At 42.5% G+C, this 23971-nt stretch overlaps 1 protein-coding gene across 1 annotated transcript in view; it reads left to right on the forward strand.

The window, feature by feature from the left end:
* Window positions 1-12495: 12495 nt before the first annotated feature.
* SORD (sorbitol dehydrogenase) overlaps window positions 12496-23971 on the forward strand; it is a 299739-nt gene continuing 288263 nt past the window's right edge. Inside the window, exon 1 of the mRNA XM_069222326.1 lies at window positions 12496-12679. Coding sequence (XP_069078427.1) covers window positions 12617-12679 — 63 coding nt within the window. The 5' untranslated portion in view covers window positions 12496-12616. The remainder of the gene's footprint in view (window positions 12680-23971) is intronic.

Below are 23971 nucleotides of genomic sequence, written 5' to 3' on the forward strand. Positions count from 1 at the left end.
CCCACGTGGTTGTTGATGTTGAGACGGGCCCTGCGAGGTCAAGAGACTCCGGAGTATGTTGAAAAGTGTATGAGACACTTGATTGACGTTGTAATCTGTTCAGTTTAGTAGGTTGATCGGGCGTGGTCAACAAGTTGGTATGAATACTGAGGCATGAAAGAAAAGTTTCGACTTTGAGATTTGACTAATTCTAAGGCGCGCTAGAATAGTTCATTGATCAGTTGAGAGTAAAGTTTGCGGGTCAAACTTTACTTGCGAAAGTGGGAGACCGAGAAAGATGGAATAACTGCTGAGGCTAGTGAAAAATCCCTAAGGTTTCTGAAGCGATTGTATTACCCTTCCTGTAGTAAACCAACAGATTTGTTTTCTTCTTTTTGGTTAGTGGCTCGCGATATATTGCAGAAATTAGTTTTGAGTGAAGCTGAATGAAAGAGGACAAGCTGTGGGACTTTGGCAGCCGCAGTGTGTGAGTGTGACGTCACTAGGAGCCGCGCTGAGATAGGTTGGTTGGTGAGAAGGGTCGCGCACGGATTGGACGCAGTCCGTGAAGCGCAATTGGTGGGGAAAGGCAAGAGAAGAGTATTCCGGGAATTAAAGTCACTTACTGATTACATATTTTAGAAAAATAAAAGACGAAAAGATGACATTTTTCAAAGCGTTTAAGAGTGCCTTGAGGGGAGATGTATATATTAAAGCAAATGTAGAAGAAGAAACACCGCCTGAGGGTACACCAGCTTACATTGTGATTGAAGAAAAGGGTGTCGCACCATGTCTTTGGTTAAAGCAATGGTGCAAATTAACAGAGAAGCATGGAAGTGTAGCGTTCCCTATCCATGGGTCATTCAATCTAAGAGTTTTGGAGAATCTAAGATTCGCACTATATGACATGAAAGTACCTCCAAGACCAGCACAGTTTGAGGCACTAGCAATTTGGGAGCTAATAGCTAGAAACCAACAACAAAATAAATTTGAGACAAGAATAAGAAAAGTAGAAAAGACACTAGCGGATGCTAGATGGGATAGCACACAAAAGGTTTGGCGATCAGACGTACTGCAGGGAATTAAATTGTTTCCAGCAATTACCGATGAAGCAGAAACGGAAGGAAGGAAAGCTATCTATAAAACAAATAGGAGTCAGTCCAGAGATAGAGAAAATAACAGAAACTCAAAAAGGTCAGATGAGTCAGACGATGAGGAATTCATTATACAATTGCTGAATGATCGCCCGCCACCATATGTGGAAAGCGATAAAAGGCTCCAGCATTAGTACTGCCCCTCCAGAACCAACACAGGGTAATGAAACACCGAATTTGAGAATATCGCAAAGGCAGAGCAGTTCCGATATGCCCTTTTCACCACAAATACCACAAATTCAGAGATTATATCCTGACGTGCCTAAATTGAAACCTGTCAATAATTATCAGCCGCAGGTTCAAAGGTACTGCTGTGATGAGCATAACCTGGGAACGACTTCTGATTTAGTGGCCCAGGGAGGACAGAGTTATCAAAGACCGACATGGATTCAAGCCGAATCAACACAATTTTTGATGCCTTAAAAGCAGGCACAAGAAGTGCCGAGGTACACTTGAGTAACAGAAAGCCAGTTAGGTATGCCAGCAATGATGAACCATAATGTGGGGATCAACATGCCACAGAATTCGGGGAACAGACAGAATCCAGACGCAATATCTCTGCATATTACTGTAGGTCCACCAGTACCATTGTATATACAGGCAAAACCGAATGTGTGCGACCCAGGGGTAATGACACAAAGTGAGACAGGGAGAAGATGCATAGAAAACACTCCAGAAACGACTCTGATAGCAACACTGCCAAATGGATCTGGGTCTTTGTCGGAATTTAGCCCAATTCCAATTTGTGCTCCGTCAACTGTGGTAAGGTCAAATCCACCACTAATAGTACCGTTAACTTCAAATACTGAAACGTTGCAGCAACCATCCGTAGCAGTTGATGTAAGTGCTACACTGATGGGACTGAACGCACAACAGCTAACACAATGGTTCAACAGTCTGAACTCCCCACAGAGTACATCCAGCGGGAAGGGAGAAGAATACCTGAATAAAATAAGATTGGGCATGGAAGCAGATGAACTAGTAGAGGGAACAATGGGTCTGAACAGGTTAGAATCATACACAGAAGAAGAGCTGAGATATATGTGCCCTAGGATTACAAGAGAAGTGAGCAGCATACATAAGAAGTTACAAGAAATTGCAGATCGATATAGGTAAGACTAAACACTTGAGCAGAAGTTACAGGCTAGACTTTGAGACAAAAGACTTTGAACACATGAGATCTGCAGGGATGAAAACACACCTTAAAGAGATACTGCAGAGCGCGCAGGTCTGGAGATGCTTAGATAAGTGGGAAAGTAGATGGGTTAAGAAAAAGGATAAAAAGAAAGAAAGTACCCCAGATCGGAATGAAAAGGCACAACAGAATGACGACCTGATAACTATGTTGCCAATGAGAGAAACAACAGGGGGAAAACCATGGCACAGGTGTGATATTCAATCCTTTACGGATGATTTCCCCAAATTGAGAGAGAAACCGATTGAATGGTATCAACAAACAGATAGATTTGTGAAACTCGCAAAATGTCTCTGGGAAGACCTGAATACCTTATTTGAAATTGTGGTTCCGGCAGATTTATGGGAAGATTGTAAAAGGGCTGTAGGTTGGCCGACAAGAGAACCAGAAAGGTACAGGGACACAGGTGCACCATCACCTACGGTAATGATTCTATACCATAAGGTGATTGAGCACTTGAAAACAAAAGTTGCGTCGAAAAATGTGGATTGGCAGAGGATTGACAGAACAGCACAAGAGGTTAAAGAGTCGATACATGCGTACTGTGAGAGATTGTTGAAAGCGTTTAAAAATTACAGTGGTACAGAAACGATCGAGGCAAAGGACATGCTCCATTTCGTGTTCAGATTTGTGGAAGGGTTGAGACACGAAATCAGCCAGATGATTAAAATGCATTTGATTTGTTGGCAGTCGAAATCGATTGATGAAGTGTTGAACTATGCAAAATACTGCAGTGATGAGATTGAGACAAAACAGAAAAGGTTAAAAGAAAAGGTGATGGCGATGCAGCTTAGAGCAGCTCAGACAGGTTTGCAAGGTTTTCAACAACAGTTGCGGCAGCGGCAGCAGCAACAGCAGGGAAATGCTATGTTTCAGCCACAAATGAGAGGCAGAGGCCGAGGAGGTTTTGTGAATAATGGTCCTGATTTAAATACTGTTATGATTCCAAATGGTATACAGGCAATGAAGAAGGTGATGCCATGTCACACATGCGGAATCGTCGGGCATTGGAAATGGGAGTGCCCAATGATGGTGCAGGAAGGTGTAGGTCAGCAAAACAATGATGTCAATGCATTTCAGAATATGAGAGGACCGAAATTGAGAGGTCCAAATCCAAATTTTCAGAATAATGTAAATCAGATGCAGGGTTTACAACCCATACAACCGCAGCAGGTGCAAATGCCCCGTGCACAAATGGCGCAGTTGCAGCCAATGCAACAGCAGTTTCCTATGGTACCTAATCAGCAAATGCAAATACCCTTAGCATCAATAAATCAGCAACAAGTGATGCTTCCTCAACAGGTCACGGGTCAAGGAATGAACCAAAATGACACAGTACACCAATTCCCGTTACACAGTGAGAATGGAATAAACGATGTATGGGAGAGTGAAAGTTCAGATGAGGAGGGAAATTGTATGCTCGCAGCATCTTTGGAAGTTGATCAAAAGGGTCCGTCTGTGGAAGGAAGAGTTATGGGTCACCGTGTTTCATTCTTGGTTGACACGGGAGCTACACGCTCTACTGTTAGAAGCATCGAAGTACCAAATTTGCCACTTTCAGGGAGTACAGTTCAAGTTGTGGGAGTAGCAAATAGGCACCTGACAAACCCAATCACTGATCCAGTGCAAGTCAGAATTGGTAACTATCAAGGGTCACATAAATTTGTGGTGTGTGACTCGAGCCCGATATCACTATTAGGGAGAGATTTATTGTGTAAATTGGGATGCTTGATTATGTGTTCAAATGATGGAATGAAAATTCAGACAAACAGTGATAGGGAAGAAGAGGACAGCGTAGAAGGGGACGAAGTGGAAACTGTCGATGAAGAGTATCCCCTGATTACTCTTTATCCAATGCTCACTGAAGCAGATATTCCTACTGAGTTACAGGAAACAGTTGGAAAGGAGGTGTGGGATATGACAGGGAAAGAAGTAGGATTGGTCAAAGGAGTAGAACCAGTGAAAGTGACTGTAAAACCCAATGTAACCTTTCCCCAGACCCCACAATACCATATGGCACAAGACACCCTCATGAAAGTCGCCCAACTCATTTATGAGTTTGTAAAACAGGGAGTACTAAAAGAAGTGTTAACTAGTCCATGTAATTCACCAATCATGGGACTAATAAAACCAAGTGGAAAGGTCCGGATTGTTCAGGATTTGAGGAAAATAAATGACATAATAGTCAAATGTTGTCCCGTGGTACCAAATCCAGCTGTGATAATGTTTCAAGTTCCCTGTGATGCTGAGTGGTTCTCAGTCATCGACCTGTCACAAGCATTCTTTTCTGTGCCTCTTCATGAGGAAAGCCAATTTCTCTTTTGTTTTAAATTCCTAGACGAAGTCTACAGTTGGTGTCGAATTCAAGGGTTTTCCGAGTCACCATCAATTTTCAATCAGATTCTAAAGAAAGATTTGGAATCATTGGAATTACCATTTGAAATCAACCTTGGTACAGTACATTGACGATTTGCTGATCGCATCTAAGACAGAAAATGACTGTACAGCTGATACCATTGCCCTACTGAACCATTTGGGAAGGAACGGACACAAAGTGTCCCCTTCAAAATTACAATTCTGCCAGAAGAAAGTGAAATATTTGGGTCACCAAATAGAGAAAGGGTCATGAAGAATTATGAAAGAAAGAATAACAAGTGTACTTCAAATGAGTCCACCAAAGACGAGAAGAGAGGTGAGAAAGTTTTTGGGAATGGTGAGCTATTGTCGCCAATGGATTCCCAATTTCTCAACTCTAGCAAAACCTTTACTGAAACTGAACCAGAAAGATGCGCAGGATGAAATAGAGCTGAAAGGAGATGAGATGGATGCTTTTATTGAATTAAAGGAATGCATGTGCAGGGCTCCAGCTTTAGGTATGCCTGATTACACAAAGCCTTTCACATTGTTTTGTCATGAACGTGATGCATGTTCCTTGTCTGTCTTGACTCAAGCCCATGGTGGCGTTAACATACCAGTAGCATATTTTTCAGCTACTTTGGATCCGGTCGCAGCAGCACTGCCAGGGTGCTTGCGTGCCGTAGCAGCAGTTGGTATAAGCCTAAATCAGAGTGAAGGAATAGTGATGGGACACCCTTTAACAGTCATGGTCCCTCACTAAGTAGAGATACTTTTGACACGTTCCCGAACACAGCACATGACCGGTGGTAGGCTTACAAGGTACGAGACAATAATTTTGGGTTCACCTAATGTGCAGCTGAAAAGATGCACTACGTTGAATCCAGCAACCTTGTTTCCCAGTGAAAATGTTGAAATTGAGAACGCTGAAGACATCGAGCACGACTGTCTTCAGGTGACTGAATTTTGTACAAAACCAAGACCTGACATCAAAGACACCAGATTGGAAGACAACATTCAAGTTATTTTTGTTGATGGTTCATGTTTAAGGGATGCACTGGGAATATTGAAAGCAGGATATGCTGTATGTACAATAACAGGTGTTCTGGAAGCATCTTGGCTTCAAGGAGTTTACTCTGCACAAGTAGCGGAGCTGGTAGCACTTACTAGAGCTTGCCAACTTTCCGCATTAATGAAGGTCACCATTTACACGGACAGTCAGTATGGATTTGGAATAGTGCATGATTTTGGACATTTGTGGTCACAAAGAGGCTTCATGACCTCTTCAGGATCACCAGTGAAAAATGGTGAAAGAATAAGAGAATGGTTACATGCCATCCAGTTACCAGGAGAAGTTGCTGTGGTAAAATGCAGTGCACACTCAAAATCACAAGACTATGTTTCTTTGGGAAACGGATATGCACATCAAGTCGCAAGGTTTTGCGCATTGAACTGTATATTGCTCAGGGACGTATGGAACTTGATAAATGAGCCAGAACTTGAACCAAGTGAAGCCTTTGCTCTAAAGGTTGTAGATACAATTGATGAATTGAAGTCTTTACAGAACGATGTTAGTGAGGATGAGAAACTCTCATGGAGCAAATTACAATGTGTAAAGAAACCAGATGATTTGTGGGTTTCAAGTGAAGGAAGATTGGTTCTGCCAAACAGTCTTTTGACACAGCTAGCAAGGTTGTATCATGGACAAGCCCATCTTGGAAGGGATGCCATGGTTAGACTATTCAAAATCGATTGGTTTAATCCCAAGTTCCGTCAAGTTGCTGAAGCAGTTTGCCATCGTTGTGTTATTTGCCAACAAATGAACGCAGGGAAGGGGACAGTAGTAAATATGAGCCACATTGGGAGAGCCAGAGGTCCATTCAGCAGGATGCAAATGGATTTCATTGAGATGCCTGTGCATGGAGGCCTGAAGTATGTGTTGGTGATTGTGTGTATTTTTAGTCACTGGATTGAAGCATACCCCACACGTAGAAATGACAGTCTCACAGTCGCCAAACTACTCTTGAGGGAACTAATCCCACGTTTCGGATTCCCGATCTCCTTAGAATCAGATAGGGGAAGTCACTTCAATAATGAAGTAATAAAATTACTGTGTGCAGCGCTGAACATTGAGCAAAAGTTGCATTGTAGCTACCGCCCTGAAGCATAAGGTCTAGTGGAGCAAATGAATGGCACATTGAAATCGAGGATGGCGAAAATCTGTGCATCAACAAACTTGAAATGGCCTGACGCATTGCCCTTGGTGTTAATGTCAATGAGAAACACCCCTGATAGGAAAACTGGACTGTCCCCACACGAGATCCTCATGGGCAGAGCCATGAGACTTCCAGCAGTTCCTGCAAATGCTCTTTTGAATATTACAGATGATATGGTATTGGACTACTGCAAAGGTCTAGCTGATGTGGTACGCTCTTTTTCTCACCAGGTGGAGGCAACCACCTTGCCACCGATCCAAGGTTCAGGACACGCCCTGAAAGCAGGTGACTGGGTCATGATAAAGAAGCATGTGAGGAAGTCGTGCCTGGAACCCCGTTGGAAAGGATCTTTCCAAGTGATTCTGACGACTACTACCGCTGTGAAGTTTGCGGGAGTTCCCAACTGGATTCACGCCAGTCACACGAAAAGGGTGACGTGCCCCACAGAAGAGGAAGTTGAAGCGCTGAAATCGCCAGTGACTGACAAGAAAGTACCAGGCACCGAGACAGAGCAACGAGAACCTGGAGGCGAACAAGCAGAAATAGAGGAGGGAGAGATATTCTCTGAAGAAGAAATAGCTGATCCATTTGAGGAGAACGGGGGAGAAACATCAGAAAGTGACAAAGAGCCTGCGACAAGTGAAGAAGCAGGAGAGCCTGAGCGGGGGAGGGCTTTCCCAGAAGCAGACGATACAGGAAAAGAAAAGGAAAACCTGATTGACCTCCTAGGGGAAGAAAAGGAGGCGGGACAGAGTGAAATCGCTCAACCTCTTCCGGAACCGGTTGCAGGTCCCTCAGGTGAAAACAGTGCAAAACGGAGGCAAAGTATATCGCTAAGGACTAAAGAAATATCAAATGAGAATGAAGGACCAAAGTTGAAAGAGAAAAGAAAAGAAGTGTCTGTCGCAATAGCAACACCGAGTGAAGAGAAAGACCCAGCCAAGGAAGAAAGTACCAGTGAGAGAGAATCAAAAGGAGATGCAAAATTGAAAAGGAAAAGAATACCGAGCAGAAGGTATTCTGGTCCGGAGTGGGCATACATAGCCGCTAACGATTGGTCAGACGAATTCCTATCTCTCAGTCTTGAGAACAAAGAAGCAGAGCTTCACTTTGGTACTTGAAAAGTGAAATCTCATGAACATTACCGAATAAGACATTAACAACCTGATTGACTTTCAAACCGCCTAAGACATTGCTAACTTGATTGACTTTGAAACCAATTTTGAGACAAAGCTGCTAACCAATAAGAGACTAAGCTGCTAAAAAAAAAAAGTGTGAACATTGAAGTCGTTCAGCTTTATACATATCTGCAAATCTGATTTGATAAAGTGTCTTCAACTTTCTGATTCTATATAGATCATGACAGGCTACACTACACAGGGACATAAAATGAAGTGTTGTAAATACATGTGTATAGGTCTAATAACTGCATGCGTACTAATCATTGTAGCAATAGTACTTGGAATGCATGGAAAGGATGAGAAAGGGCGAATGATGCTTCTACTTCTAAACCTATTACTGAACTGACACCTTTAAGGAAACTCGAACAAGACGAAAGACATTTGCATGATAAAAAGGAACTTTCGTCCAATGTTTTCTATCGCTTGTTGAGTGAGTATGTTGAGACAATGGATGCGAAAGATTGTTATGTATGCACACAAATACCTACCTCAGTAGTGGAAGGGGTGACATATCATAGCATGAATATGTGACAGAACAACTAGGTCCTAAACAACTATAGCCTAAACCACTACTGCTAAACAACTAAAAAGTCTCTACAACTAAGTACTGAACAACTACTGTCTGAACAACTACTGTGTCTGAATAACAATTGCCTGAACAACTAATATATATATATATATTCTAAACAGCTAATAAACCATAAAAACCAAAAGGAAAACCTTACCTTAAAATTAGTTGTTCATGCAACTGTTATTCAGACACAGTAGTTGTTCAGACAGTAGTTGTTCAGTACTTAGTTGTAGAGACTTTTTAGTTGTTTAGCAGTAGTGGTTCAGGCAAGTAGTGGTTTAGACCTAATTGTTCAGGATGTTTCCCCATAGCATGCCTCTTACGTATGGAATTACATGTAGTCAAATAATGACCAGATTTTATGGCCAGGAGTATATTCACTACTTTTATTCCAATCAGGATGTTACAATTGCGTATATCCCCATAATAGAGTATCTGAGTAAAGTAGCAAGAGATTATTATATAAAATTGATGAGGGGTTTCTTTGAACCATTGTCACCTGTCCACACAGCTCACGCACATAGAGAGAACCTTACATGCTTACTTTCACCGATGGAGATAAGCTTTTTAGATAACACGGACGATAGGAGGAAAGAGGTGAAGGAGAAATTAGAATGGGAGTTACATAAGAGGACATCTGTAGATAACTATGCTTTTGCTGCAATAAAGACACAAGGAAAAATAGCTTTAGATACATTACACGTAGGGAGATTCTCTATACATAGACATAAATCATATGACACAGTTTTTGTGGGAACGAGTGAATGTAAACATATTTTTTTGTTTCAACCCAATTGGACGTTCATGCTGAATGGACAAGACCCAGTTATTCCAGGGGTATATTATATATGTGAACTTAACGCCTATTATCGTCTTCCTAAAGGATGGTATGGGAGATGTTATTTGGGAATAATATTCCCAAAGGTTTATCAACTGGACGATTTAAAGAAATTCCCAAAGCTCTCTGAATCACATCATGTTCAGAAGAGGGAGACAGCTTCTGGTGTGGTAGGAGATATATTTGGAGCCTTGATTCCTTCAGTAGGAGTCATATTGAATTCAATTAAAATACGAAAGTTGTCTACTATTGTGGATAACATGCTGACAAAATTCTCAGGAGCTATAATCCTGATGGATGCTGAACTTGCTGCAGAAAGAGCAATGACTCTTCAAAATCGGCTTGCCTTAGACATTCTTTTAGCAAAGGATGGCGGCGTTTGCAAAATGCTTGGTACACGTCACTGTTGTACTTATATACCAGACAGCAGTGGGCAAATTAGAAAGATGCTTACAAATTTAACTAACAAAAGTACAGATTTGAAGGAATTGAAAGAACCAGGAGTATGGGAGAATGTTCGAAAAGGATTTGCTTCGGTGGGAAATTGGCTCAGCAACGTTTGGAATGGATTGTTACTGAAAGTAGTAAAAGGAATATTGATAATGTTAATTTGTTTACTAGGTATTTGGGGAATATGGAAAGCTATTAAAATATTGAAAACAAGACACAAAAGGAAAAGAGAAGAGAAGGAACAAAATAAGATGATAGAAATATACAGAGAAAAATCAAAGGGAACAAAAAGGAAGAGGGAGTTGACTGAAATGCCAAATTACTAAAACAGAATTTTAATGGAATAAAATTTGTGGGTAGATTTGATGTGATGACATTATTAGTCATCAGAGGAGGGATTGATGACGCAGAAAAAGGAGGACCAACATATATTCATATATCATGTAACCAAAATTGTATAATGCAGTGTGATTTTAGTAAAGAAAATAATGTACAAGGGAAATTGTGCCCTCGGAGTAGTTCGCCAATATTATAAACGAGCTTTATTAATCATGAAGAATTTAAATTTGTAGTAATCCGATATAATTGCAAATGTGTGCCATGATTTCTTATTGAAACTGTTTGTGCTAAGCTTAAATTTAGTAGAGGCTTTGGCCTAGTTGCCTGGTCTCAAATTCTAACTGCATGGCTTTTCCTTGAACTAATAAAATGAATATTTTACTTTAAAGTTATATTTTTCCAGTAGGGATGACTAACATACTTATCTCCAAGGTTTCGTGCTAGGCAAGTTTCATCCCCTTTGAAGCAAGGTCAGTCTCTGCAGGTGCGGACAATAAGAGTACTTATATCGAAATAATTGGCAAACCTTGTTGCAACTTGTGTTCCAAGGCTCCAAGGACAATGTATGCATAAATGAGTACTAGGAGAAAGACACTATTCATTGGTCAAATTGAAGACACCCTATGAACCCTCCAATGGAAGTCCCTGCTGAATTTGGAATGTTCCTTACTTAAACCCACCGGACAAAGAGAAGTCAGCCATTTTCCTTGATGCCATTTTTGAAGCCAAATGCCAGACGCCATCTTGGACGACATCTTGATGCCCTTTTCTCTATTCCAGAGAAAGAGACTTTAAGAATTCTCACCCTAGAGACTTTAACTTTAATTTGTCCCCGTTTTGCCCATGCAGTAACTTTGCCCCTTTCTCCTTGCTGCTGCAAGGAAACTTGCCCTTAACTTTGCCCCTTTAAATTCTGCCCCATGCTGATCGAACCGGTACCTGAAGGACGAAGACTTTCTTGAATGCTGATTGTATTTGGTAATTATGAAAGGATAATTGTATTATGCATTGTGTTTTTCCTTTTAGGTACCAACTGCTATTTTGATAGGGCCCAAGCTAGGAGTTTTCCAAATTTGTGTTGACTAAATTCATTTTGCATGAAGCCCACATGCCAATGCTAATTAGAGGCTAGTCGAGGTATTCATCTGATGCACCACGCTAAATTGAAATCTTGTTATGCTGACCGATGTATGAAATTAGTCAAATTCAGTTGCTTATATTAGTGATTTGTATTGCTATAACTGAATGCATTATAATACAGATTTTGCGTAGATTACGTTTCTTCCGCCGCTATGGACAGCTAGTAATGTTCGTATACATATATCATTTGGTTTTGAGACTTATATACATTGTGCTAGCTTTGTTAATATAGGGAAATAAATTCACTAACTTTTAATAAACTGGTGTGGGTATTCATGACTGAAAAGTCATGGTGCGTCGTAATACCAACTGTTATTAATTCCTAATGTATTATTTTGCTTCATTAATGGAGTGTTGGTTACCGATTACAATAGTTATTGATTATTGATTTGAGTGATCCGACTATTCTAGGATGAGGAGAGCCAAACTCGGCTAAAAGTTTCACCGACCTCCAATGTGTCCAGGTACAGGTAAATTATAAAGGCTGGACGCGTTCTCACTTGTCAGCACAACCTTTGGAGTCCAAATTCTTGGATACTCTCACTTCAAGAGCCGTTGGGGATCTTGCCAGTCCTGTTGGTCCAGAACCTTTTCCATATCCTGGATTCATGAACTTTTGTTATAAACTTTTTTCCTTCATAATGGCTATAATTATTTTATGTTCTATTTACCCTCTATTTCATTCTGATTGACTTCTCAAGCAAGAAAAGACGGCTGTTGGCAGTCAAGTGACATTATAATACTGTGTGTGTCGTACTGATTGGGTATTGTGTTTGAACTACGTTTTTCTTCCCATTGGCTTATTTCCTTTGCCACTTGGGAGTTGTAGTTTTGTTTATCTTGACTGGTGCTGTTAAAATTAAGCAAGGAAAAAAACGCATTATACTCGACTCCGTGTCTTTAATAAATACTAGGAAAATCTATATTTCTCGTGATCTGTGACAGGAAGGTTAGCCGAAGTGTAACTTTGGCACAAACCAATGTGAAACAAGCTGCTGTCCCACTTATTAACCAAAGTATTAAGAGTAAACACCAAAGGTCAAATAGATGCGATCTAACCATGCCACGTTCAATGTTCACCTGACCCTGCAAACAAGACAGGATGAGGAAATCACGAGTTTAGAAGGGGGAAAAAACGTACGAGGCCGCTCAGAAGACAGTGCGTTTGGGAAGACGTGGTGCTCATCAGAACGCAGGCATGGCAAACCAAGAAGTAGAGAATCTGTCTGTGGTTGTGCACGGCGTTCAAGACCTCCGTTTGGTAAATATCGGAATCGCCAAAGCACACAGAGATGGAATTGAGTGATTGCAAAACACTAAAGGCGATAGGGCCGTCCACACTGTTCGTGCCTTAGTATTTACACGGCTATAGTATTTCGTCTAAGGCATGAGTAGTTGGACTTTGTTTTATAAGGAAGGGAAGTGCCATTTTATTTTACTTCGTAGGCTAATATATTCGAGATTCTAGGAGAGTCACTCTCCCCTGTTCAGTCTTCTCGTTGTGGGCGTAGCGATCTCCCTCCTATTCTGATTGTGACATTACAATCCGAGGAGCGTTTGTATATAAATAAAATATACAGCAATAGATTTTTAGAACGCGACCTAGACCACAGAAACAGAAGACACTGTAAATAGTAATATGTGTTGCTATCTGCGTGATGTTCAGAAAACGTTTATACTGGTACCTTTCTGTGTAATAATCTTTGAATTCGGATTTACACATTCAACATTGAACCGCCTAGTCATCTGAAACTTTTATAAAACATCCTGGATGTTTTAGTGTTATAAATATACAATAATTGCATAAAGGTGAAATATATTTTTGTAAAACGAACAATGTGCTATTCTTTTACGGTACAAAAATTAACCTGGGCTACGTTTAAACAAAACTTAGCATTCCCAATTTACCTTTCCGATTTGCCCAGTATTTGGAAACAGCCAACTCCATCATGGCTGCACTTTTTTTGCTTCGTCGGTTGGCGGTCTCTAAAGGGCGCTGTGCATTATGCGTATTCTAAGGTTCGTGACGTATCCAAGGTGCGCCTTCCAAGTTTCCCATCCCAGCAGCATATCAGATTTATCACTGAAGTTAGCTGGTGTTGTGTTTTGTTCTTCCTAATTTTATGGTTCGGGAGCGGTTGTAGAGAACTGACTTTGTAAATAAATAAATACGTGGGCAACTTACTGTTGACATGTTTTAATCACTTAGAGGTATTTTACACAGGCGCTCTAATTATAGTCGCATTTTCATGTAGAATATCAGTTTCAGGCAAGGGAATCCGTATTTTCTTTTCTTACGGTATTGACTTGTTATGTAGCGTTTATTTAGCGGCTACTTCCTGTGTGCTTGGGTCACTGTTATTTATTAGCCTGTTTTGGAAGCGTTTGCGGTGCGATTATCGTGTTACCGGGTGCAGGGTATGGCGGGGTGATGCGTATGGAAACAGTGCCATACTCCTTTTTTAGGTCGAGCGCGCAAGCCCTTTGACCTGTTGTAAGTATTGTGGACTTTTAACCACTCCCACCTCACGCCCATCACTTTCATTCTTTCTTGGGCTTGCCATTCACAAATCACTTCATGTCTTTGGTAAATGCTTTATGTTTGGCCCTCCTTGGGGTGGTTTGGTTAACGACTTGGACATCGACCCTGTTACAGGGATAATTGCACGATTGCCGATATAATTCAGTGTGGGTGAACTACTTGTTTATTTTGTTTGCGCTCTGTGGCAGCCTTGGTGCTCACAGTGCAAACTTATTTTTATTTCTCGTCATTTCCATGTGGCATGTTTTCTTTTATACGTGCTCCGTCTCTGTAGCTTACATGGTGCTCCAAGCGTTCAAAGCGCAAACTCTTTTTTTTTTTTTTCTTCTTCTTTAGGTCGAGCATTCGAGACCTCTTGTATATAATTTAGTATTTACTTCTATGTGGGCTCCTGCTTGCTAGTGGTCAATCCTTGCTCTTTGTCCCACCTTTTCCACAGTTGTACACTCCCCTGGAGCATGGCCCTATTACTTGTACTCTTCCACTTTTTCCAGTGTAGCATATGCTTGGGGACTACTTTTCTGAGGCTAATAGCATTTGACCAGCACGCTGGATGTTTCCAGTGGCTCCAGTCTGTTTTTGTTAACAGGGCTCTAAATCATGTTCTTCTCTGGTTACATGTGCTGTGCATTTAAAAACCAAGGTCAAATGTTAGACGCTGTTTTATGAGGGCGCCTATTTCGGCCCCCTGCCACCCCACTGCAAAGACAATCGATTTTCTTATGCACTGCCAATGCGTAGAGAAAATCGCTATGTTACAATATTTAAAGTAAATTCCCCAATTCAAAATGGCCGCCGCAGGTCATGCGCAATGACGTCATTGACATCATGACGAGGCCGTCTCTTTTCCCTCGCCGTTGCTTGTTGTTTAACTATAGTGCTCTTTATGCATTCTCCGCTCCTGATATTAGCCCTGAATAAAGTAACATCAATCCTTTTATTTTAACATTTTTTTTTTTTGTGGGACTAGCTTTGCGGTGACTGCGTTGCGATTCTTTTGCATGGATGGAAGTGTCTACAGTTGTGTCTGATGGATGGTACTGACAGTTAAATAGCGCCTGCTGCCCGCGACGTAGCGCTGTAGCGCTTTGCAGACGGGCTCTGAAATACTTAGGTAGGCCTTGCATTGTTTTGAACTTCTTCAGTTGCATTGAAATATACACCCCATAAACTGTGCTCCCCCGCAGCCCTCCTGCTTCCCTCGGGGCTGCTTCGCATGCACACCATCCCACCACCGCCACAGCAGGCTGTATTTTCCTTTCCTAGCCCACTAGCTTCTTTCTGCAGAGGTAGATCTCCTGCCACGGATTGCGATGTCACGGTGCCAGGATGATCTACAGCATGCCAAGTGCTGAGCACACAGCGTTCCCATACAGGGATCCAGGACACTTCACCGAGCCTGCAGAGGTTCTCCTCCTGTTCTGCAGCTGCTATTGTATTCATATTAACTCCAAGCTTGCCTTGCCTCTTTGAAAACACTTGTTCCTATGTATTTTGTAATGCAATATAACCAAAATCCACACGTATATGGCATGCCCATCACAGGTATTTGACAAATACCGCATGCCTGTGTTCGGTAACTGCATTCAATATTTGTGATTTTACATTTTAGTGGCACACTGCACAAGTGTTCAGTGCATCTTGGTGGGCTGTCGTGCCGGGGTCAAAGCCCCAAGATCACAGCCTGCTCAGCAGTGTCTTGTAAACAGACCTCGTGCAGCTTTGTCGGGATCGTTTCACATGCGCAGACTGCAGGGGGCTGGGGTCGGCCAAAGCTCTGCACCAACGCCTTGTCAATTAGTAAGAATGAAACAAGCTGTGGCGCTTACTCATTTTGGATCCAGAAACAACAGAATTGTGTGGTCTGTCTGTCTGGATAGTCTAACCTCCTCCGAGGGAAGCCCTCCTACCTACCCCGTGCAGCCAGCGGCAACCTTGCCTAACATTGATGCAATGCACGTTCTTTTGATCACGTGATCAGATGCTGCTTTGTACAACATATCAAGCACACGTGTCCGGGGCTTTCATTTCAAGCATTTGTTCACTACAAACTAGCGTACCTACTGTTTGTGTGAATAGCTGAAATGGCCAGTTCTTTTTCACGTTGTACATTGGATTAGCTGGTTATTTCTTTATCACTAATTGAAATGCAATCACTAGTGTTAAATACATTGAGAATTAACTGTGTTCGCTGTAGACTATTAACAACACACCATTGATCCTATTTCGGCGTTACACCCCAAACTGGATTTGCTTTTACAAAAATAGACATTATTATCCCACTCAAAGGTATTCATGTTATAAGTATCGACTGGTTGAAAGGTGGAGTCAGGGCAGTGATTAATAACTGTCTCCTGCGTTACACATGTCCAACCACTGAGCAGTGACATAGCAGCTTTCTTACTGCAGTTAAAGTGCTATACCCTGTCATCCATGCAGAGAAAAAGATTTCACGAGTTGACCCTATTTTACCTGACTCTCGCCCACCTAGAGTCTGCTCTCCCTCAGCCACCCCTACACCGTGGCTACCACACTGCACAACCCGCACATCACATGCCACGCACTACACAACATCTACAACCACTTACGCATCCGTGAGACATGCTCTGTACTCCTTCACTTGTACCCTGCCTACCCTCAGCCATTCCCTGCGCATTCTCCACCGTGTGCAGCAGGTCCCAGCTCAGTGCTTAATTTGTGCTTGTTGTTTCTGGTGCAGAGCACCTGCACTTATTTTTGAGGGCTGGCGCTGCCTCATGCATTTGCTGTGAGCAAAAGACACATATGGGAAAGACGGAGGAAGAGAAAAATTAAAAAGCGTCACAATGGGAGAAAACGGAAAGCTGCTAGAGTGGACAGAAGGGACAGAGAGTGCCTTTAAATGGATTGAAGAGGCCCGAGATAGCTTCACAATTACTCTGCCTCAGTATTCCGTGTTCGCACATTTAATTGCAGCAGCCGCATGTTTAAGAGGAGGGCATTGGGCACCGGCATCTTTTTATTTACAAATTAAGCACTGCCCCAGCCACATAGGAGGTATGATCCTCACTGTGCTTATTCTCGAGCAAGCCCTGCCCTGCCCTCTTTCGCACTGGCTTCACTGGCCGTTTTCAGCCCAAGCCGTGTTACACTCTGCTCGCTCCCTGCCACTGCCACGCTGTGCATAGCCTTGTCTACAGTTGCACACCTTTGGCCATGACCTGCAAAATATTGTCTTGCATGCCCATGGCGATAATAAGCTCTATGCATTGTCCAGCTCTTTCACTGCACATTTTAAGTCAATATGCACACCTACATTTTGCAGTCGGTGTGCCAAAAAGAGCACTTGCGTACATCCTTTTTCATACTACTCGCTGATTGCGCTCTGCAGTGGCCCTCCCTGCACATCACAATCTATTCATGTCCCACATTTTCATCCCACAAGCTACATAACGTTTCCACATATTTGCACAGCCTCAGCCATGCTTTAAACCGCCAATTGCTTATTAGATGGGAACTGCAAGGGAATGTAGGCAAAGCACATGAGCCAGTGTGCTAGCAGTTCAGTAGCCTGTGGCCCCCAGGTCTCTTGATGATTGTGAACCCTGAAAATATCAGGGACAATGCAAACGTATACCCTTCAGGCTCCTTTTTGAGGCTCAACTTTAGTGGCTTCTGTGTGCCGAGATATAGTATAGCGGTCCATCTTGCTCAGTTCGGTTCGTCATCACTAGGAAGGAAGATGCAATGCACAGTACGATGTCGGGTGCACGAGGTGTAATAACCATAGCTTACAGTTTTCAAGGGGTTTCTTTGGGCAGAAGGGAAGATGGGTTGTCGCGAAGTGGTATGTGATGTTTATCGACTCCTTATGCGTATCTCACCACAATGGCCAACCCAAAATGTAATACATCCTTGAGGGCAAAAGCAATGCTATGCTTAGACTGGATCATCGATAAATGGGTTTCGGACCAGAATATCGTAAGCAAACGAGCCTCTCACAGAACTGTCTTACTCTAAATACCGTTTACAAAATATCACTTTATTAAGAGTTAATGGGACTATGTTTTTGTAATCGATATTTAGGACATAATATGTCTGTCAGACGATATTCTTAGTACCAGTGTTCGGATATACACCTCGGTAAATGCATATAAATCATCAGTTGTCTATTAATGCAGGTGTCCAGAGGATCTGTGCCATTAACTCAGAGTGAAAGTTTCAATTTTTCAGAGGATTACATTCATGCGGAGTACAATCCAATCATTACTTCAGTGATGGACACTTTATATTGGGCTGCATTAGTACCACCCAGTATTTGGCAAACCTAATTCCCTAGATCCACAGAACATTTGCATGTCTGTCCTACAGGCTAAAGTAATCGTAGCATCCTGTAGAAATTTCTCAACTTAAAAAAACAACATGGTGCACTACCCGTATTCTAATCTTTGTTGTTTTGAAATAGAAACAAACCAAAAAAAAACTTTGGACCCTATCATTGTCAGGTGTTATATCGTCCCAGGATAAAGCTATAGCTCACTGATGAGGCCTAACCAGCCCTAAACCTGCCTGGGGTTGTTTGTGGTTCCTCCTCGAGGGGTCCTCTTCTGACAGTTCAGGAAAGACTGTTGCAACAAGGAGCAGGGTCGTTAATGGTTTGCATAAGACTGGAATGGTACGGTGGGTAAAAAACAGTGGGTTGGAATGCTACCTAAAGCAATTGCCAGTGCTTTTGACTATTTGTTAGCATTCCTCCCATCACTTTTTGTATGTTTACTACCACAATTTGATCTTGACTTGATTCTTGTTTTATCTTCCATTCTAGTGGGTAGACTTTAGCACGATCCAAATAAAACAAGATTGCCTTTACTTCTGTCCACACACACATGAGATATATAGTAAACATTTGTCTGCTGTGTTGTCTTTTATTAAAAAGCCACATTTGCTTGGCCATGACCACCGAGAATTTGATGACACACTCACACGATCCAAGAGAAGACCTGAAGCACAATACTGAGCACACCACCGTGGCTATGCAATTCGTCTGGCAGCAGCATTTGTTTGTATTAACACAATAATTAAAAAAGTAAACATTGGGGCAAAGAAAAACTTAGTGCGGTGTGATAACATTCCAGCTATCATGGTATCGGCGTGGAGGAGTCAGGCTCACCTGCAACTTTAGGAACAACTTTTACCATGCACAGGATAGTGAAAGCATGAAGCACAGTCTTGTGGTAAATTTTTATTGTTGTTATTGGTACTGTTGAATAGCTTCTGTATAGTGCCCATTCTGATATTAGCAAGGCATCGCAGTGCCTTTTGTTAGTCTAGGGTGTAACTTTACAACTATTTTAATTGCTGGCTGGTGCGTGATTCAGTTTTGTCAAGATGTGAGGTCAGGATAATGACTGTCATTTTTAACGAGTTGTACATTTTTAGGTTGAGCGAGCAAGCGCTTTGACCAGTTCTAAGTATTGTGGGCTTTTAACCATGCCCATTACACGCCAATCACTTTCACTCCTCCGTGGGCTTTCCTTTTAGAAATCACTTGATGTCATTGGTAAATGCTTTACGTTTGTCTTGCATTGAGGCTATTTTTGTCACGCCTTGCAGACTACCCCTGTTACATGGATTATTGCATGATTGCCGACATACTTCAGTGTGGGCAAACTATTTTTTTCTTTTGTCTCTCCCCTTAGTGCTGCATGGCGGCCATGGGTCTCACAGTGCGAACAGGCACAACAGCGTGTACTCAATCGCGGTATAGGGGCGCAGCGCACATTGTTCACAGTTACCCAATCAGAGTCATTTCTTGTGACGCTCCCCTTAAAATTTGTGAAATTGGTAAATGCTTTAGGTAAAACCCAGCGGGAGAGCCGATACTACAATATTCACTAGAATTGGGAAACTTGCCCCATAATGCTTTGTAGGGCATTGCTTTTACAAGATATTGTTGCTCCTAACTCTGCGCCTGTGGTGGTCCTAGGGCAATGGGACCATCATCAAAACGTTCAGCACGACACATTCGGTCTGTCTAGGTCATCTATGGGTTCCCACACCATGTTAATGGGTAGCCTAAAAAATAACCCCTCGCACCACTCAGTGTCTTTTTAAGCTCTCATGACTGGAACTTTTATTTTATACCTGGGAATAGCTTGTGTTTTAAGGGCCTTGTTTGTAATATCATTGTAATAGGCCTGCTACTCCTGAAAATGTATAATGTACTAGGCCCTTCAGGAGCTAAATATATAGTTACAATGCATTACTTTCTGCCATTTTCTTTTTGTGTGGTTCTAACCTCTAGGGGCTAACTATATAGTTACATAACCATGTTTCTTTCAAATTTTATTTTCATTGTGGTGTCCTCTAGGGGCTGGTTCTAAGCATTACAGTAATATCAACATACTAAAATATTTGTGGAATGGAATCTTGCCCCATTATGCTTTGCATGGCATTACTTTTACAAAACATTTTTGCTCCTAACTCAGCTTGTGGTGCTCCTAGGAGAATGAGACCACCTTCAAAACATTGACCACAATGTGATCTTTCTGTCTACATCATCTCTGGGTCCCCACAGTATGTTAGTGGGGACTCTAAACAATAACTCTTACCACCGTTTGTTATCTAAGTTCTCTCATGGCTGGAACTTTTGTTTTATAGCTGGGAGAAGTTATGTTTTATGGGTCTTGTTTATAATATCATTGTAATAGGCCTGCTAGCCTTGAAAATGTGTAATGCACTATGCTCTTTAGGGACCACATATATGGCTACATTGCATTACTTTCTCCTATTCTTTTTTTATGTGGTTATGCTCTTTGAGGGCTGTCTGTATAGTTACATGACCATGGGGCTGATTCCAACCCTGGTGGTCCGAGACCGCCAGGGTTGGGGACCGCGGGAGCACCGCCAACAGGCTGGCGGTACTCCCAAGGGCATTCTGACCGCGGCGGTATGGCCGCGGTCAGAAACGGAAAACCGGCGGTTCCCCGCCGGTTTTCCGCTGCCCTGAGGAATCCTCCATGGCGGCGCAGCTTGCTGCGCCGCCATGGGGATTCCGACCCCCTCACTGCCATCCTGTTCCTGGTGGTTGTGACCGCCAGGAACAGGATGGCGGTGAGGGGTGTTGTGGGGCCCCTGGGGGCCCCTGCAGTGCCCATGCCAATGGCATGGGCACTGCAGGGGCCCCCGTAAGAGGGCCCCTAAAAGATTTTCAGTGTCTGCCATGCAGACACTGAAAATCGCGACGGGTGCTACTGCACCCGTCGCACCCTTCCCACTCCGCCGGCTCCATTCGGAGCCGGCTTCCTCGTGGGAAGGTGTTTCCCGCTGGGCTGGCGGGCGGCCTTCTGGCGGTCGCCCGCCAGCCCAGCGGGAAATACAGAATAACCGCGGCGGTCTTCTGACCGCGTAGCGGTATTCTGTTGGGGGAAATTTGGCGGGCGGCCTCCGCCGCCAGCCAAAGTTGGAATCACCCCCCACGTTTCTTCCAAATGCTGTTTTTATTGTGGCGTTCTATAGGGGCTGTTCTGAGCACTGCAGTCAACATACTATAATATTTACGGCACAAAAACGTGCCCCAAAATGCTTTGCAGGGCATTACTTTTATAAAACATCTTTGCTCATAACTCATCCTGATCTTAGGGCAATGGGACCACCTTCAAAGCGCTCTTTCTGTCTACATCATATCTGGGTCCCCAAACTAGGTTAGTGAGGACCCAAAAATAATATCCCCCTCCCATCATTCAGTGTCTTTTAAGCTTGGCTAGAACTTGTGTTTTGCTGCTGGCAGAAGTTTTGTTTTAAAGGCCTTGTTTGTAATATTGCAACAGGCTTGCTAGCCCTAACATGCCTTCTTGGGGTCAAGTATATGTTTACTCTACATTACTTTCTCCTGTTTTTTTTCCAGGAGGTTATGTCCTTTAGGGGCTAACAACATGGTTACATGACCATGTTTCTGACAAATTATATTTTGAGCATTACAGTTTAATGCCAAAACTATTTCTGATAAAGTTTTATATGATAATTGTATATGTTTTAATAATCTTTCCTTATAACGGTTATGACCAGGATTCAGGTCAACTTAACATCCTTAATACACTATGACTGTATGAACATCCTTAATATGTTTGGGTGCCCCTTCTAGTTCATTTCTCCTCTGTGGTAGTCTTATGTTTTTTTGGGGGGGGAATTGTTTTAGCCAGCCAGCAACTCTGATGGTGGAGTGGTCAAAGTGGTATTCTTTTGGAATTAGCATGGCAGATTTAAATTAGGATGCTAAGTGGCAACATTAAAATTTGTTGCTGCAGATAGAGGAAGAAGGTAAATGGAAGTAGTTTATTTATATACAAGGCTACTGGAATCATGTGGCAGGAAAAGACGAAATTATGAGGCAAGGCAAGAAAAGTCCACTTATGAATTTACAATGCCAATAGCTCTAACTCCAGCAAATGCGAGACCTATTTAATTGCAAATGCTTGTTTTATATATCTCTGTCTCTTTCTGCACATCTCGTGTCACACCGCACAGTAACAGTTTTGTTTTTATTGTTGGCATCACCTGCAATATATGTAAGCGTCTAAACTTCCCCCCTTTCAAAGTGTAGTGATGGGTCCTTGAAAAGCTGGTCCATCATGTTCTTTACCTTGAAATGCAGCGGGCTCGGTACATGTTGCGGAGAAAGCTCACAGCGAGACATAGACCTGTGTGTTTTTTCTTCATTAAAATTGTAGCTTCATCTCCGGGTCAAGTGAAAGCTATGACCTCCGAGGCGTTACATAGTGACTTTAAAGTGAACAACTTTGGTGTGGTATATTTCTTGGACTGTCCCTCCCATGACATCCCACAGTTTTCTCTCCCTCCTCAATCACTCTAAATTCCCAAAGCAAACACGCTGCTCATTGTTCTTTAGATATCAGGTGCTGCAAACAGCCACCCTCCCTTGTGAAATGTCTTTGACCCGAATGATATGTGATCCATGGAATAGAAAAACAATGGTCTCGAGGGGGCATTGTGCCTCTTGCTGCCACCATGAGCATCTACAAAAACAACGCAGACTGGAATAATAAATAACCAACGTGCTGTGAAATGTCACTTGTAAAAGGAGCCGCTCAGCGGGGCAGAGGTGCTTATTGGATCTCAGCAGGAAGTGCTGCTTGATTTACATGCCGGACCACAAGACCTTCTGACAGATCCGTCCGTCCGGGCCAGGGACATCGTGAGGGTGACATGCTTTGTTAACGAGTGCTCTTCTTTAAGCCTGTACCAATGCTAGCTTATTTTTATCCTACAATGATTTAGTATTTCCAACGATAGTACACTTTGCAGGAATGGACCTCAGCATGCACAAACACTGTCAATTACATACAGGGTACTCACAGAAAATGTAAAACATTCCCTGCCATTTTAAAGAAATGCACAGCAAATTTGGCCGCACATGCCACACATTTTCTCCATTAGAATAGATGTCTATGCTTCTTTGTGCTCACCTGGACAGGGACATGGTAGGTGTATGATATATTGAGGTTAGGTCCCTTCCCACAGGCCTGGACATTCACAGGTAGAATGATATAGAACTGAGACGCCCCACATTTCAAACAAGGCTAGAAAGATATTTTTGGTTATCATCATTAGGATGCCTAAAACAAGAACTGTTCACAAGTCAAACAACTTAAGTCCCCAGATACCTTCAAATACGAATCTAATGCTGACTGACAGGCCAACTAGGAGCATCTTGCTTTTTCCACTTGATGGTATGCATCAGGCTGTTTGACGTTTGATTTCATTATGTTACTGTTAGAAATGGGGTCTTTGGTTGACAGTCAGGTTACCCCCTGTTCAAGCAAGGACCCTCACTCTAGTCAGGGTAAAAGAGAATCACCCTCAGCTAACCCCTGCTTACTCCCTTGGTAGCTTGGCAGAGCAGTAGGCTTAACTTCAGAGCGCTAGGTGTGAAGTATTTGTACCAACACACACAGTAACTTAATGAAAACCCTACAAAATGACACAACACCAGTTTAGAAAAATAGGAAATAT

This window comes from Pleurodeles waltl, chromosome 3_1, assembly GCF_031143425.1.
Source record: "Pleurodeles waltl isolate 20211129_DDA chromosome 3_1, aPleWal1.hap1.20221129, whole genome shotgun sequence".
NCBI classification, from domain to species: Eukaryota; Metazoa; Chordata; class Amphibia; order Caudata; family Salamandridae; genus Pleurodeles; species Pleurodeles waltl.